Genomic DNA, 16,824 nt, shown 5'->3' with positions numbered 1-16,824 from the left:
CCTATTTTACATAAAAGCTGTGCAAGACACCAGCCAGAGAAACCCTGAGTACTGGGTGAAAGAGCTTACCTGGTGATTTGATCGGCCACGTACTCAAACTCTGCAGTAAAATTTTTTCACTTGCTGCTTTTTTCCCTAGGTAAAGTGGAAGCTGCACTGGACCTCATACTGATCAATTCATTCCCTCTAGTGGGCAACTCTGAGACATCACTTATCTGTATCACTTCCAAATGGCGTTCCCGTGAGTCTATCACAATAGACCGAGACCAAGAGGATGTGACAAACCAGCACCGGGAACCACTGGAAGTTAATGAAGATTCAAAGAGAGCGACAGCCAAAACAGTGGTGTGGAAGAGGGAACAGGCCAGTGAAACTATTGGAGCATATTACTGTGAAGGGAAACTCAAGGATGAGGTGACAAGGATACATACCATGAAGATGCCGCTGCGAGGTACTGTATGGTGGTCAGATCTGAATTTTGCATGTCACTGCTTGCAGACTGGCAGTTATTCCCAGTTGACACAGGTGGACACAAACATGGCTCCAGAACAGGCAAGGCAGTCTGGAGTCAAAATAGACTTGGCTCGAGCCTGTGTTTTTCTTCTAAAATGCAGAGGAAACTCGTAGATACTAGCTGCTAGTCATTTCCTCATGGAAGTTAGTCAGACACCTGTAGGTATTCTGCCTGTATCTGGCTATGGCCAGGAACACAAAGTCAGGTGGCAGATAAGGTAAGTACTGGCCTCACTGACCCCATGAAATAATACATGCAGTAACTGCTGCACTGGGTTTTCTGCATCCCACACCCCTGATTTCTAAACATGCTTCCATTGTAAAGTCTTGACGGGTCTGAGATGCAGACAGGTAAACATCACTACCCTTTTTTTTTTAGTAAATGGGCAACATGAGCCTAGAAAATAACTGCTTTGCCTAAGGTTCAGTCAAACCTCAGATCAGCAACATTGGATCTGCACAGTCTGCGTCAATATGAAAAAAACACTCCAGCTCAGCACTGGAAAGAAACTCTAGAGAAGTTTCCCAAAATCTAAGAAGGTTATTCACAAAAATCCACTATGGATTTCACTATTGACTTGGTTTTCACTTTAAGGCTATGCACAGTAGAAAAAGCAAATATGGCAGGGAGATGTTGCGATGAGAAGGTGGGATTTCCAAGGTCCAGCACTCTAGCCATTAAATTAGATTTTCTTATGTGAAAAATTTTGCTTGTCTCTGGACCTCATTAGGCTTCTGGGACAAGTTCCAAGACAGAGATCATCATAAACTACAGAAAAGTGGAAGAAATTTTGGCTAATTTTCTGCACTAAATCAAGTTTTCAACACTTCAGCCAATTTTTAGTAGTCTCCACTTTATTGCTAATGTTTTGTGCCATGGCAGCTGGTCTGTTGGGAAACTTGACACCTTTTCTTTATAAGGTTAGTGAGAGCAGTTATCGTTGTTGGTATCTCCTGAAATTATATAGCAAATTTAGAAAAAAAGGTTTTTCATTTGTCCAAGCTACAGTTAGTGTGTATTTGCTTCTTTTATTGTGGGAACATTAGAAGCAAGGTAGGCAGGACAAGTTCATTTTTCCTTGGCTTATGTTTTCTCTGACCCAATGTGGTCTTTGAAGGGTTGGATGGATCACCAAGGAAGCTCTGCAGATGCAGGCTGACAACTCCATTGTTTCAAAGTAGGCTGCAATGAGGCGGAGATAAGATAACAGTCCATGGAAAGTCAATGCGACCCTGTGGCAGAATGCCTGTGAGCTGAGCACATCTCTGGCTGTCCTGTAGAAAAAACTCCATGGGTGGAAGAATGTCTTCTGAATCAATTTTTTTTTTGCACTTGGTATCTGTGGACCTAGGAGCAGAGAATTTAATGTAATCAAACTTTGAGAGCTTCCTATGTGACAGAAGTTGTTCTAACCAGAAGTAACACAACATTCACACCAGCAGTAGGTAGGTTTCTTTGAATAATTTCTGGGTTTGAATCCATTTCTCAGATTTTCTCTGCAAAAGCTTACACTGACAACATTTGAGCTAGCAACTCGTCAGTGAACACGTATAACATAATCAGGCTAGATGGGTGAGAAAGAGGTTCAACAGAAATTCTCAAAGCTGTTAAAGTGCAGAAAAAGAGGAAGAAGAGGTCAGTGAGGGACTGTGAGGTTTGGCAAAGCATCTGTAGTTGGAAAACAGGCCTTTTTCCCCTTTACTGTTGTTGTCTGAATAATTTTTAAAGACAGAACCTGTTTTTCAACACCAAAAATTGAGCAAGAGTTGAAATGTGCAGTTTCCCATTGAGGACACAAAAGGCATGGGAAGGAGCAGTACGTCTGAAAATCGAACCACTGTTCTGCAGCTTCAAGGCAAGAAGCTGCTGAAACACTCACTAAGCATTAATCATTTGGGTAGCACCACGGACTTTAGTGGGAGCTGTCAACTGCCTGGTTATGTACCCATTATCAGATATGCAGATACGGTGAAGATTTTTGCTACATAAAATGGAAAGATAACAGGTCCATTTTCCTGTTTTACTCTACACATGTGCCATTCTGAAAGCAATGAGTCCATTCTCCTGAATTCTTCATATTGTAGCATTATGATTACACATGTAATATTCACATGTGTAATGAGAGGGAACAGAGTAATGCTTATACTGTATACAGCATACATATCTAGAATAGAACAGTATATAGCCTGTTCTGCATCTAGTCAAATAGAATTTATGCAATTCTCTACACAATAAATGTGTATTTTCAGATATATGATTGAGTATCCCCCACAGAAACTCTCTAGAGCAGGCAAAGGGACAATAATGGAAATGTTAGTGATAGAGTTATGGCACTTGCCCTGCAACTCAGTTCATTATGTCTCTGTAAGGAATTGGCACACTCAAGATGTGAAATCATGAAATACAAGTCACAATCTAAAAATACGTTGGAACTGAGCCTACCAGGGAGTGTACATTCCTTTCCATTGCAACAATACTCTGAAGAAAAAATCTTGTGGTTAAGCTAAATAACATAAAAGAAAAGAAAATGGGAATACAAAAGTTTAATATCTTGTTAAAACAGTTAGTAATGCCTCACTAAATTTGGTCCAAAAATCACTGCAGCTGAAACACTTAGGATCATTTGTAACTAGCAATTCATTTTTGGGAAAGCTGTTGAATTTTATTTTCCTAAATAGATCATTATTTTCACCATGCATTTGTTATTCATAAATAACTTCTAGCTTGGGAGCTGACAGTATGTTGGGACTGCTTTCAGGTTTTGTTTGCCTGTTTCTAATCAGATCTTCTTTCATTATTCTATATTAGAAATCTCTGTTTCTCTGAGTTGTTAAGTTCAGTTACCAGTGCCTAGGTAACATGGCAAATGCCCAGTAGATTCCCATGCATGTTCTTAGTACCGTGCAGGAAGAGTCCTGCTGAAATTGATTGGATAGCGCTTACAAAGGAATGAAAACACATGGCAGAGGCTCAGAGCATAAATACTAGAACTGCACAGGGGGTGGAAATCCTATTCTGCAAAGAATTGTGACTTGTCAATAGCTGTCTTATTTCCAATCAGAAATAAAACATTAAAATGTCAAATTTCTCAAGGAAATAAAATTCTGGGAGAGAGGTTGGCTTGGATTGATAAAAATATCTTCATTTTTACTCAAATTTTCTTTCTTTAATTTTACATCACATGACATAACATAATAGAAACATTTTGATTTTTAATTAAAATGCCATTCTGAAATGGAAGTATTAAAATGTTCTTTCCTCAAATATTGCAAGAATACTACCCTTTTTTTCCCCCTTGGATTTTGCAAAATAATATTGTGGAGGTACTAATACAGTTTCAGCCTCATACAGACTTTGATGTAGCATTTACCCACTCATTTTTCACAGCACTATTCACATATAATATAACAGAAAGTTCATTCATCATTTTTTTTCTGCTTTATGATCCTATCACTGTGTATTTCTTCGCCAACAAATTTCAGCCTCAGACTCCAATTTGTTTTCTGCAACCATTGGTATGAACCAAATTATACTTTATTGGCAGTTTTCTAAAAATGAACCAAGAAAAAGAGACATGACTATAGATAAATGGCAATTTTTTTTATTAATAAGTTATCTAGCAGTTCATACTAACTTGTGTATGTGTTCCTTAAGCAAAATATTCCCTGTGAAATAAAAGCAACTTGAATAGAAATGGAACCTGTGCAAATGCAGAGCCGACTAGGAGCATGAATGGCTCTTCAAGGATTCCTTCTAGCTGAGGCTCAGGTGGGTCCTTCTGTTGGAAAGGTCCCACTTACTTACTTACTTACCTTGTTGGGGAGGCAGGTGGCAGCAGAACTGGGCTCCCAGGAGCTGAACAAAACCAAGATGTAGGACAGATTTACCCAAGAGGAACTTTCACAAGAGGAACTCTAAGGCTAAACAGCCTCCAAAACAGAAGAGAAAAGGGACTGGCGAAAATCAATGCCTCACTCCCCTGGGTGCTCTGAAAGGGAAAGTACGAAGGTGTAACATTCTTACTCAGATAAAGAGCTGAATAGTTTGGAATTTAACTTTGCCTAGAAGTGTTTCTGAAATTTTTTTGCCATAAGACTTATCAATGACAGTATGGCATAAAAACTCAGAGCTAAAAATGTTCAGAAAACCTGAATTTGTCTTCAAAAAGCTTCACAGCCTGGAATTTTCCAACTAAATGAAAGGAAGTGTCCTTAACTTCTAACTTCTTTCTAAGTAATATTGCCATTAAAATTATCATTTCACCCGTTTCAAAAAGTACTACTTCTTGAGATTTTTCTGTTCCTTCCCCAATTATCTTCTGATCTTTTTTTCCACTAGTGATAATAAGGAAAAGGCAAAAGTTTTGTGAAAATCCCTCCATCTACTACTTCGTTCTTTTTCTTAAATCAAGAACTATAAACAAATGTATAAAAGTACTTTTTTGTTTAAGCAGGAAAATGAATTTCAATTTCCCAACTGGAAAATTGAAAAATTTCACTAATCTAGACAGTTCCTCCCACAGAATCTTTATTTTAATTAAGCCACATTTTCAGATGAGAATATTTTGGTAAAAGTATTACTGGGTGTGAATATGTTTTTTTCTTTTTTTCTTAGTGCAAGCCAACACTCTCAGTATTTATAGAGGGCATGGTGAACTAACACAAGCACAGACCTACTCTACCTTACTGCATCTCCCCCAGACCCTGCATGACTGTGGTGTCCTGGACTATCTTGACTGTTCTGCATCATAAAGCTTAAACAGAAGAGAACTGAGTCACTCAGGGTATTTGCCAATGACAGCTAGTTCCCTGCAATACATTTTCCAGTACTTTATCCAGTCTGCTTTAAAAATGTCTCAAGGGATGAAGAAACTTGGGAGAATGTTTTACAGGCAGTTGGAGCTCCTAGTTAGGAAGTGTTTCCAGTTACTCAGCCAAAATCCTTTTTTTTTTTTTTTTATTTCATGCCCCAGGTTCTAGTGGCAGTCAGTTGTTTCAGGGTATAGGTGAGTCCTCTGTCATTGCCAAAACATAGAGTTGAGGTTGCTGGTGATAAAGAATCAGTGTGTGCTCTAAAGAAATTTAAATGTCAAAATCTGAGTCAGGGTCATGCTGTAAACCGTTCTCAGCTTTCAGCCCAGAGACCAGATAGAGGCAGTAACTGCTGCTATTTATCCCACACTTCTGTGCTGTTCTGTTTTCAGCCTCATTCCACCCAGTGGCACTAACTGTTACAGCAAATAAGGGAGAGCATGTGAATATTTCCTTCATCAGAATGGCAGCCAAAGAGGAAGATGCAGTGATCTACAAAAATGGTAATTAACCTTTCTCTCTTGTCTTTTCTCTTCCTGCTATCATTGTCTTAGCCAAGTGCCATGTAACTGTTTTAGTCATTGGTGATGATGCCCATGCTGTGCAACTGGAGCAGACATAATTTGTCATGCATTTAGTGTTCCCTAAAGGAGCCATTTGCCATATCCAATATATTGAGCTGACCTGTTTCTCTTCCACCATAATGCCAAATCCTCTGTTTATACCTTTGTTCTGTTTCTCATTTTCCTTTTTGACTTCCTTCTATATCCCCTCTTTTATGATGTTTTTCAGGCTAAGAAAATAAGCACTAGTAATCTGCTATTAGAAAGGCAAAACTGCCAACAAAATCTAATCCTTATGTCATTCAACTACAAAAATTAGCCAGGTTGTAAAATTTACAACACCAACTTTTCTATCTAACATGTCACCTAAATCACATATAACTCACTGTTCAGCTGTGTGTTGCTTCTGCTTGACACTTGGAAGAATGTGCAGTTTGCCATCTACCTATTGTAGAAATGTAGTAAAATACTGGTCACTAAAACTCACAGTGCCTTCGTACTTAATCAGAATGTTAGACCCCAACAAATTATATGTTGTGTGGAAATATATGTGTGGAAAGCACATGTAATGTACTGGTCCATCTTTGTCTACTGATAGTCAAGCTTACAGTTTACTACCAGGAAATGGAGTAAATAGAGCAGAATGAGGCAAGGAAGTGTCAGCACACTGCAAAAGAATGCATGCAGTGGGTCAGCATCAACCCCAGTTACTGAATATTTGGAACACTTCTCTACAGACTGGAAGAGCAAAATAACAGAAAGGTGTCTTTTAAAAAGGCAATACGCAAAGCAGAGTTTCTTAAAGACCTGTTTCTTCATTCTTCAGAGATTCAGCCATGGCAGTGCACAGTGGAGAATGTTTGCCATCACTTGTCCTTTCAGGGTCCCCAGGGAAATTTTGTGATCTCCTGTCAGCATTTTCTCATACAAGAACCAGCTGGTATGTTGGAGCAGGAGTGCTTACGTCATGGTGCTGCCTTAGCTGGGATTCCAGCTGGAAATTTGGCAAAACCCCTCAAATTAACCATGACTCTGGACAGTAGGTCAAGTTCTCCACCTGCAATTACAGCTAAAATAGTATCCCTAAGGATTCCTGATACAGCAGCTGGCAAAGAAGACAAAATACTTGTCCTGTTATATTTAACTGTTGCAGTCTTTCACTTGAGCCATTTACAGTACCACTTGCCCCTTGCAGACCCTCACAAAAGCTGTCTAGAGAATGAACCTGTTCTGCTAAACAAGATTGCTTTAAGATATTGGCATAACACATGCCATCCTGGAAATCAAACCACAAAAACTGAACCTTGCTAACAGACTGTGAGCATAAGGCTTTCTTAATACTTTGCTGCCAAGTTTGTTCTGCAGCTTGTAACTCAAGATACTAAAAAAAAAAGCCCCATCATTTCCGAACTAATCCCTTTCATTCTTTGCTCTTTTTCTTTGTCCCTGTTTTCTTGAAGAACTGTTATGTGTTGTCATGGACTAAACTGACCTAAGATCATTTTGCTGTTTTGGCTACGATCCTCAGAAAAGTTTTACGTTTCTAGGCTGCCTGAAATTTGACTATAGTCACATTGATAGTATTATGGTATGTATGATACAGACAGTAAAGGTTCTGCCTGACACTGCTTACCTTCTAAATTATTTTGGCAAAGTGAAAAAAGGTGTTTCATTATCACTGTACCTGTAAGGGGATGTAGAAGGTAAGGGCATTTGATTTTTGGGAGTATCATCTGGTTAATGGTCATTCAGCATAAAAGACTAAGACAAGAAACAAGAGAAGTAATAAATAGACACACAAACTTAGACTCCCTAAGGAGTAGCAGATGACAAAGTCAAAGGGCAGAGCTGTCCAGCTTCTGAGGGCCACTGAGGGAACAATACAAAGCCCTGAGTACCTTCAGCCAGAGCTTTGTAGGTATAAGAAGCAGGAAACGGGATTATCATGGGTCTCAGAGGGAAAGAATAAGCATATTATGGCATGATTGAGGGGGACCATGAGCAGGTGTGGAATAATGGGATATTTAGAGGCAGAGCCAAACAGGAGAAAGGGAGGGCTCAAAGTGAACAGCAAAGGAACAAGCATGGGAAAAAGGGGCAGGAGGCAGGTGGAAGTTGCCACTGCTCTCACCAAGCTCTGCAATACAGTTGATCCGATCTTATTAAACTCTGTTCTTAATTGTTCTTCAACATAAGTGTGCTCTCTGTCTCATACACATATGTATAATCTGCTAGTGACCATCAGGCCAGACTAGAAGGCACAACAGTTTTGACTCCTAGTAACTGGAAACATATGCCAGGTGTCAAAGCATCTTATATGTCTGGGGCCAACAACCAGAGGACTAAGTGTCTAAGGCTGGTTACGTCAGGGACCCATTTGCATGTGACTCTGTGTGTGTGTGACACTAGTGAATTTCAAGCCAGGCTAACCAGCAAGTAGGATAAGGGGTCTGAGAGCCAGCTATTAGAAAGACTGTAGGTCCAGGCCAGCTAAGACGCAGTTTGGGGTGTGTGAGTATATGAGATCTGCCAGCAAGCCCGACTAGCTGGCAAGTGAGAATAGGATTGGGCTGTCTGGGTGTTCGTGTGTTTGTGAGTCCTATGTTCACATGCAGTAGTACCTGTAAAGGCACAGTTCTGCTGTGCGCGTTTCTTGGTGGCTGGCTTTGTCGGTACAGTGTGTGGGAGAATGTGCACATATGTTTTGTTGATAGCTGGCTGGACTTGGCATTAGCCGACTGCAGCAGCCTTGCTCTAACAGACCAGAGTGGAGGGACTCCCCGGGGTCCTGAAGTCCACTGGATGCAGCTTGTCCTTGACAGCAACCAGTGTTCAAATGTTATTACTTGGTGATACAGAGCGATGGGAGAAGACCAAATGCTATTGACTTGCTTAGCAAGCATGTATGACCAACTGTAGCAAACCTAGAATAACACAGATAAGCTCCCTTGGTGAAAAAAAATAGAGGAGACAGAAACATGTTAAGTCTGGGAAGAAAAGATAAAGCTGTGCTGTCTTCTTTGTGCTTTCGCCTGCTAAGTAAATCGTTGTGCTACCCAGATTAATTAGGACCTGGCTGGCATTTGCTGTTTGATTCCTCCCAGCCACACTAGACTTCTTACAGATTGGCACCCCTCACTTCAGGAAAGGCCAAGAAACAAAACAAACACTTTTAACCACTGGTGTGGTTACTCTTAACCACTGGTGTGGTTACTCTTAGCAACATTCCTGTAAAGCAGCACTGAACACGAAGTTGTTTGTCACGTTCGTCTACTAAATCTCCTCAAGATCTAGCTTCCTTTTTACTTGCACCTCTCCAGTTATCAAAAACTAGTATAGCTAAAGAGCTGTTAGCAAATTCATAACTAATAAACAGATTCTGCTGCTTAGCTCATCCCAAGCTGTCCTTCCTCAGTAACCAATGCAAACTCACTTTTGTCTGTAGAGGGTGAATGACTTCTGTATGTTGTATCTGTATACTCCTTCCCCAGGTTCCTTCATCCACTCTGTGCCCAGGCATGAAGTGCCAGGGGAGCTGGAAGTCTCCTATCCTCAAGTTCAACCACAGGATGCAGGGGTTTACTCTGCCAGATATATAGGAGGAAACCTCTTTACTTCTGCTTACACAAGGCTTATTGTAAGACGTAAGTTCCATTAATGTGTGCTGATGATTAATTGTTTAAAGTCACAATGAATCTCAAATGAAACTTATACTGTGCCCAAATAAGGGCCAAAATCTTTCTTGGCATAAGTTGCCATCAGATTATGTCAGATGAAATTTCTTTCCCAAGGATCTTTGGTACAAGCTGATACTATTTAAGCAGCTAAGAGCAAAAAAAATTTCAGATTTAGGTTCAATTCATCTTAGCTATTTCCAGGACAGCTAGCTCTTTTCTCAGCACCTCAGCTTTTCAAACACCACGTAAGTGTGAAAGAAGAAGGTGGCACTGAGTCTCCCATGAGTATGAGATGCGGGTCTGAGCACAAAATAGGAATTTTCAAATATCTCTGTTCTCTATGGTGGGCTATATCCAAACCCCATTTATGCTAAGATTTATCATCTTTAGCATACATTATTGTAATTTCACAAACTGGTAAAACTCCTGGGACATAGTCTGGGACAGTGGTAGGGAGCACAGTAACAATACAGAGAATGCAGGATTACATGCCACTGCTCAAACACATGTCCTGTTTTTCTTTGAATTAGCATTACAGACATAGACTGATGATTTTTAGAAGAGCTTTTTTCTAAGTATCCACATGTAAGAATTTCATTGTGGAAGAAGGAGGAGATAGAGCTCCAAGTGCCATGTTGATTCATTAAATATTTGCTGAAATCTGAAAAAGCTGATCCAAGTCTGGATTACTCAATTTTAGCAAGCCTACCTCAGGACTTTGCCATTTATTATCTTCTCAGTCCTAGCTTTACACTAGAGGGAGTCATGAAGGTCAGTTTCTGTGACATAAGAAACATTGTTACAAAAAAAAATACTGAAAATTACTGAGTCTTCTCAGCTCCCACTGATTTTAAAAGCGCCTCAAAGAATTTTGCATCTTGCAGGGACAGATTAAGCATTTGCATGATGAAGCCATATATACTTATTCAGAGCTTAAGCTCCACTTCGATTAAATCAGTATCAAAACTCGCACTGGCAAGATTAATGGTAGTAGTATCTTTTTAAATTATGAAGTGGGAAAGAAAATCATGACAGGTGTTAAAACAACTGATTGCTCTTAGTCCATTTATTCCAGAAACAGGTCACCAGTTGATTAATCCTTGTTATAAAGCCCTAGTGAAGACAGTAAAGATACAACAGATGTGAACCCAGTCTAATGAGCTTTCAAGAAAAATATTGATACAGAAAAAAATCATGCCTTGCCAAATGCTGGTACAATGCCAGTGACACCAAGCTTGGTCCTGCTGACATACTACCAGTACAGCCAGCTCCAGGTGAAGTCTGAACCTTTTGTAGGCCTCGCATCCCTGCTACAAGAATAAAAATCTTAAATATAACATATTTATCATCTTTCAAACTTACTCTTACAGACTAAAAAAAACTATCTCTAGTTTCAAAAAAGGAAGACTTTTTCAGTTCCTTCCTTGAAGATGTTACGTAGTATTACTGCGTACTATGCAGCAGTTCTGATCCAGAAATAGAGGCACTTCCACGATGCAAAAAGTGATTCCTTACCTTAGGTCAGTTGGCTGGGGTTTTGGGATGTCCACATGGATCATATTTTTATGTATTTTACTGTTGTCTTTATTAAAAAGAATTTTCTACTTTATTGGTTACTGAATAAGAAGACGACAAATATGTCATTATATTTTTCCATAAAAGGATGTGAAGCTCAGAAATGGGGCCCTTCCTGTAGCTCCCACTGCCCTTCCTGCATGAACAATGGCATTTGTCATGAAGATACTGGGGAATGCATCTGTCCTCCAGGTTTTATGGGAAAAACATGTGAGAAAGGTAAGCATATATTATTTTCACAGATTGCTTATTAATTTGTTGTCAGTAGTAGAAGTTGGCAGATTATTGAAGGAAGCATCAAATGGAGTAGCCTTGTTTTACTCTTTATAGCTTTAGCATTTACAGCTGGTGCTGGAGACAGGACAGTGCTGGGTAAGATGAACACTGAATTAGTAAGGCTGTTCTTGTAGTTGTGATTTAACTTCTCCCTCTCTTCTAGTAGAGATTATATTGCTAAGGAAGATGAATGTTTCCAATTCTTCTTGATCAATATGCACTTGGACAGAGTGCTAGATAATCTCACCTAGGCTCCTTTTCCCACAAGAGGCTGGACCAGATGATCTTTTGAGGTCCCTTCCAACCTAGGCTATTCTCTGATTCCCCTGAAATCAGTATGCTCAAAGCTACAGACTGACTGTTAAATGCACGGTAGAATAGGAGATCTTAAGGATACACTGGCACTGGGAAATGAAGCCATGTGTTAGAGGTTCCCTGGCTACTTCTGAACATGCTGCTAATGTGCTCACAGGGTGATTTGTTTCTGTGGGGGCATATCAACAGTATATGTCTGTGCATATCTGTGTCTGTGACAATCAGTTTGGATTCTGGAAGAATTATAGCAGACATCACATTGCTCTGATCTCTCCAAGCAACTTTCAGGTTCAATGCTAAATATGTATCCTAATATTTTGACTGAATTGCAGCACTGCAAATACTATAGCTAAGCTATTGGAATAGTTGACATCTGAATGACTCTAATGTAGCACTGATCTTATCAGAAAAGCAAAGCCTTGAGGTTGGCAGTTTCATATGCACTGACCTCTAAGAAGAATATTTGGTTTTCATGGCACTGTTTGTCCATTTTATATTAAAAAGGCTTACAAAGAGGATTTACTGCTGAAGCTCTGTCCCCACATATCCAAAGCAATGGGTGCTTTGCTGATGGATCCTCACACAGGAGAAAGTTAAGTTTGATTCTGCTGCCTGAACTTAACCATTAGTGCAGCCATGGCTTAAGTTGTTATGGATGTTAATATATCTGGTGTCTGAATGGTAAAAAATGCTATTTTTTTATTTTAATTCATGTGTTCTGTTGTCTAAAGCTGTGTCATTAGAAGCCTTAGCTCTTTTGTGGACTTAATGTTATTGGGCTATTCTTCCCCTCTCTCTCTTTAATAGCTTGTGGAGCCAACACATTTGGCAAAACATGTGAAGAGACCTGTAAAGAAAACTATGGCTGCAGAAACTATATGTTCTGTCTACCAGATCCATATGGTTGTTCTTGTGCCACAGGATGGATGGGACTGGAATGTGATAAAGGTATAGTAAAAGATATGAGGAATGGTGGAGTCCTTAGTGTGCTACACATAGGCAATATAGAAGGGAACTGACAGAGAAGTGTAAAAGACAGGACTTTTTACACTCTGTAAAAGATGGATAATATTTACCCATTTCAGAGGACCATGTCAGATTTTCAGAAGAAGGACATGGTAAAGTTGAAAACTATTCAAATTATTCTGCAAAATGAATTGACGTTCTACTGAGATGTTAAAAATCCTCTAACAGCTACAGTCCTGCTGTATTTCTACAAGTCAAACTGAGCAATTCAGTGCCAAACATATATCCATTGCTGAGCAATACTGAGCATAATCAGTCTTGTTCATTTCAATTAGACTGCAATCTCTTTGGGACACAAAGCACATCTTCCTTTGTGAATATGTGTCATCTTGTTCAATGGTGGCATAACTCTGATGAAGACTTTGGACACTACCACAGTGTAAGTAAGTGAAGTGCTAAAGAAGCTTCCACATTGGCATCTAGTCTACAAATGACCGGCACAGATACAAATGTCATCTATGTTTTTGATGTTAGTGGGTTCTCAGGCTGCTCTGTGGATGATTTAGTGCAAATACATATAGTTTCAAACTCAACCCAACTGAGGGAACTAAACAGTACTGGAGAATTGTTGCATGAGATTGAAAACTAATGGAAGACATTTTCTAGTACCTTTACACTAACTGGAAACACATGTACTTGCAGAATGCAAACCTGGTTTTTATGGGTCGGATTGCAAACTCAAATGTAATTGTCACAATCGAGGGACATGCGACAGATTTAAGGGCTGCATCTGCTCCCTTGGATGGCATGGTCTGCAATGTGAAAAAGAAGGTAAAGCAAGGTAACACGGTAGTAAATGGCTTTTCCTAGTGTAACTAACTGAAGCAGGTCTTCATGCTGGTACAGCATTACCACTCCAGGCTGGTATCCTTGCTCTGTCAATTACATTCCAGGAGCCCAGACACTTATGTACATCTTTATTGCAATACAGTATTTTTAAGCCTCTGCCTCAAATGCTGCATCTAGCAGGCTGGTATGCTACCATTTCATGTGATTTTGCTTTCAATAGAGGTGGATTTTTAAGCCTTACTCCATACGATTTGACATTGGCATTAATATCAATTACTGACAGAAGCTGCACAGCCTACCTGCATGATTAGCTTTTGGACAGGCTTATGGTACTTTACCATTACCTACCTCTTATTCATCTGCATATAGTCCTATACCATGTGCCTCATGATCTGAAATTGATTACTGAGACACCAGGACAACCCCAGAGTTTAAAACAGCTCTGTCTCTCTGAAAGGGAGTTAAGCTTGCAAAACTGAACATATCTCATTCAGAATCTCTTTGGATTCAGGCAAGCTTGGCACACAGTATTTTATAAGATGCACTCAGCCTCTATTATTTCTGCTTGATAAAGTGACAAATCCACTGTTAACTTTTAAAAGCTTTCAAGCGCAAAAACAAGTAGAGAAATAAGATTGTGATCTAATGAGCCAAACTATATAGTTGTGATCTGACTGATCTCTTAAACAGACAAAACGGAGAGCAAATAGATACTGTACATTCAGTACAAAGTGTGTGCATGATCTTGCCATAGCTACACTATCTGTGCTTAGAATGTCATCGAGGATGAGAGGGGAGGGGAAAAGAAAGAAGATTGGACACAGGGCTTGCTCCTTCTCACATGGTATTTACACTGATGTAACAGTGCTGACTTTGATAAGCGTGATCCTTGCACATGCCCACATGAGTGAAGGGAGAACCAGACACTTATGCTGCCTATGCTCATTGTACACCTAAACCTGTTTTGGTGCTGCCTTTTTAAAGTTCTGTTTGAAGGCTAATATTAAAATACTATATATCTTCTGTAGGTTCAGCAGATATTTCACCTCAGATAGAAAACTTACTCGATCCTGTAGAACTCAATTCTGGTGTCGAGTTCAAGCCTTTTTGTATAGCAACTGGGATACCACTTCCTAAATCTGAAGAATTTAAACTTTTGAAGCAAGATGGAACTGTCCTAAGGGTAGGCTCCTGATTAATTGCTTCCTGTTATTTCTGATGTTTATATTGACTTCATCTGTAGCTAATGCACACTATGGTTTTCAAGCATAATGTGAAATTGCAATATTCTGAGATACCTCATGAGCACATGTGAAACTATGGAATTGACCATTGTAGACCCTTTCTATTGATATCACTAAACTCTAGATAAATTCCTAAACTGTGAGAAATTGTCATGGGAATATTCCTAAATACCCACATTTTTCAGGCCCTGTACATCTTCTGTCATTTCAGCCTGCCCTAATTGTTACCAGTAATCGCTCTGAAGCCATGTTTACAATTAATCGAGTCCAGCCCCGAGATACAGGAACCTGGGTCTGCAGTGTGCAGACAGTAGCAGGAATGGCAGAGAAACCATTTCAAGTTACAGTCAAAGGTAAAAGCATGAATCTCTTCAAATGTCTTTGCCTCTCTACTTTTAAGGGCAGCTTTATACTCTAACATGGCAGAGCTTTCTGTTCTCTGCATGGCAGAAAAATGCCTGAATATCTACAGTCAGAATGTGAACAGAAACCCTTTATTAGCAACATACTAATTACGTGTATTGACAAAATAAGTGTGGTGATAAGGATTAGAAGAAAACCCAAGGGTTTTTTGAAAGATCGAAACTGTCAGCGTTATGGTGTAAACCCCTCTCTACATCATAAGAGTTTTGAAGAACATCTCCCATTTTCCTGTAGATCTAGGAAGATATCAGAGTTTTACTGACATAGGGAATTAAAAGGCTGGTTTAATACTTGCATTCTTGCTCAGTTCCTCCTGTGCCACAGTATGCCCCAAGACTGACAGACAGTGGACATAATTTTCTCATAATTAATATCAATGCTGAGTTACATCTTGGAGATGGACCTGTTGTGTCAACAAAGCTCCTGTACAAGCCAGCAAAACGTTATCAGTCCTGGATGTCTGTGGAAGGTAAGAGAACATTCTTTAATTCCCTTAAACACAAACTTCAGCTGCATGCTGAAACATACTGTGGTATCTGCTCTTGACTAGACTCAAAAGACTTTACAAGGCATAATAGTAAAATCTTTTATGACTGGACACGTGAATCTCTGTATATCACTATGTATAATGTTAATGTGGATGTGGTACACCAACAGTAGTCAAAAGTGTATATTCAGTTTTCATCAACTAAAATGTTCCATCCTCCTTCCTTAAGATAAACAGTACTCAACGTTGGGCCCAGCTGTTGAAAATTCATGTAAACATGTAAACAGCAGGTTTTCAAAAGCTGTGAGCAGTATGGAGACATGCTGGAGCATCCACAATCTTCCATCATGTCTATTGTGTCCTCTGGTGAGACAAACATCTTACCTAAATATTTATCAGGAATGGTACGGGCAAAATGAAGCCTTCTTGTGAGTTAGATGATCTCTTCCAGCCCTGTTTTAACATCTTCTGCAAGACCTAAAATATTATAGGAAGCATTAACAGGAACTTTAATAAGTAACAAACAACTGTTGTTACTAATTCAAGATAACCCAAGATCCATGTACACAATGCATGCTGCCTAAGCAACCAGCCTTGTTCTGTCCTGAAGGAAGGGCAGACAGAAACATCCTTTGGGCTGGGTTGGAGCTCAGCTTAAAAATAAGTATTTTATACTTATAAATAGTTTATTTTAGTGAATCGGGAACAAAAGAAGAGCCTGAGTATCTGACCTTCCATGGTTATTGGTTCAGGAATATTTTCCAAACCTTTTCTTCCTTAACATTTTTCAGCATGGTCTATGGCTTTCCTTTCTCCTTTTGTTGTCAGTAAAAGGCACAACCAAAAGACTGGACAATCTGGAACCAAAAACAGAGTATCAGTTCTGTGTTCAGCTGAGTCGGCAAGGGGAAGGTGGGGAAGGCCATCCTGGACCACAGGCTAGCTTCACCACAGCTGCGCTTGGTAAGTTGTCATCTTGGCTTTCTACAAAAGGGCTGTTTCAGCTGCTTTCCTCTGTGGTCTGTTCCCTGATCTCTGCCAGAGGACTTTTATTTGAGTAAGCAAGGCTGGACCTGAAAACTATGTAGAGTTTTTCAAAATAATCTCAGGCAAAGAAAAAAAAC

The 16,824-nt window shown here is 39.6% G+C and overlaps 1 protein-coding gene across 2 annotated transcripts in view; it reads left to right on the top strand.

Annotated features, from left to right (window-relative positions):
• TEK (TEK receptor tyrosine kinase) overlaps positions 1 to 16,824 on the top strand; it is a 40,556-nt gene that overhangs the window by 12,241 nt on the left and 11,491 nt on the right. For both annotated transcript variants that reach the window (XM_069777531.1, XM_069777532.1), the window contains 10 exons: positions 140 to 451; positions 5,718 to 5,828; positions 9,380 to 9,532; positions 11,228 to 11,359; positions 12,539 to 12,679; positions 13,400 to 13,528; positions 14,575 to 14,729; positions 15,002 to 15,143; positions 15,521 to 15,682; positions 16,529 to 16,663. In XM_069777531.1, the coding sequence (XP_069633632.1) occupies positions 140 to 451; positions 5,718 to 5,828; positions 9,380 to 9,532; positions 11,228 to 11,359; positions 12,539 to 12,679; positions 13,400 to 13,528; positions 14,575 to 14,729; positions 15,002 to 15,143; positions 15,521 to 15,682; positions 16,529 to 16,663 (1,572 nt within the window). The remainder of the gene's footprint in view (positions 1 to 139; positions 452 to 5,717; positions 5,829 to 9,379; positions 9,533 to 11,227; positions 11,360 to 12,538; positions 12,680 to 13,399; positions 13,529 to 14,574; positions 14,730 to 15,001; positions 15,144 to 15,520; positions 15,683 to 16,528; positions 16,664 to 16,824) is intronic.

Source organism: Haliaeetus albicilla, chromosome Z (assembly GCF_947461875.1).
Source record: "Haliaeetus albicilla chromosome Z, bHalAlb1.1, whole genome shotgun sequence".
Lineage (NCBI taxonomy): Eukaryota > Metazoa > Chordata > Aves > Accipitriformes > Accipitridae > Haliaeetus > Haliaeetus albicilla.
This window is presented reverse-complemented; position numbering and strand designations above follow the sequence as displayed.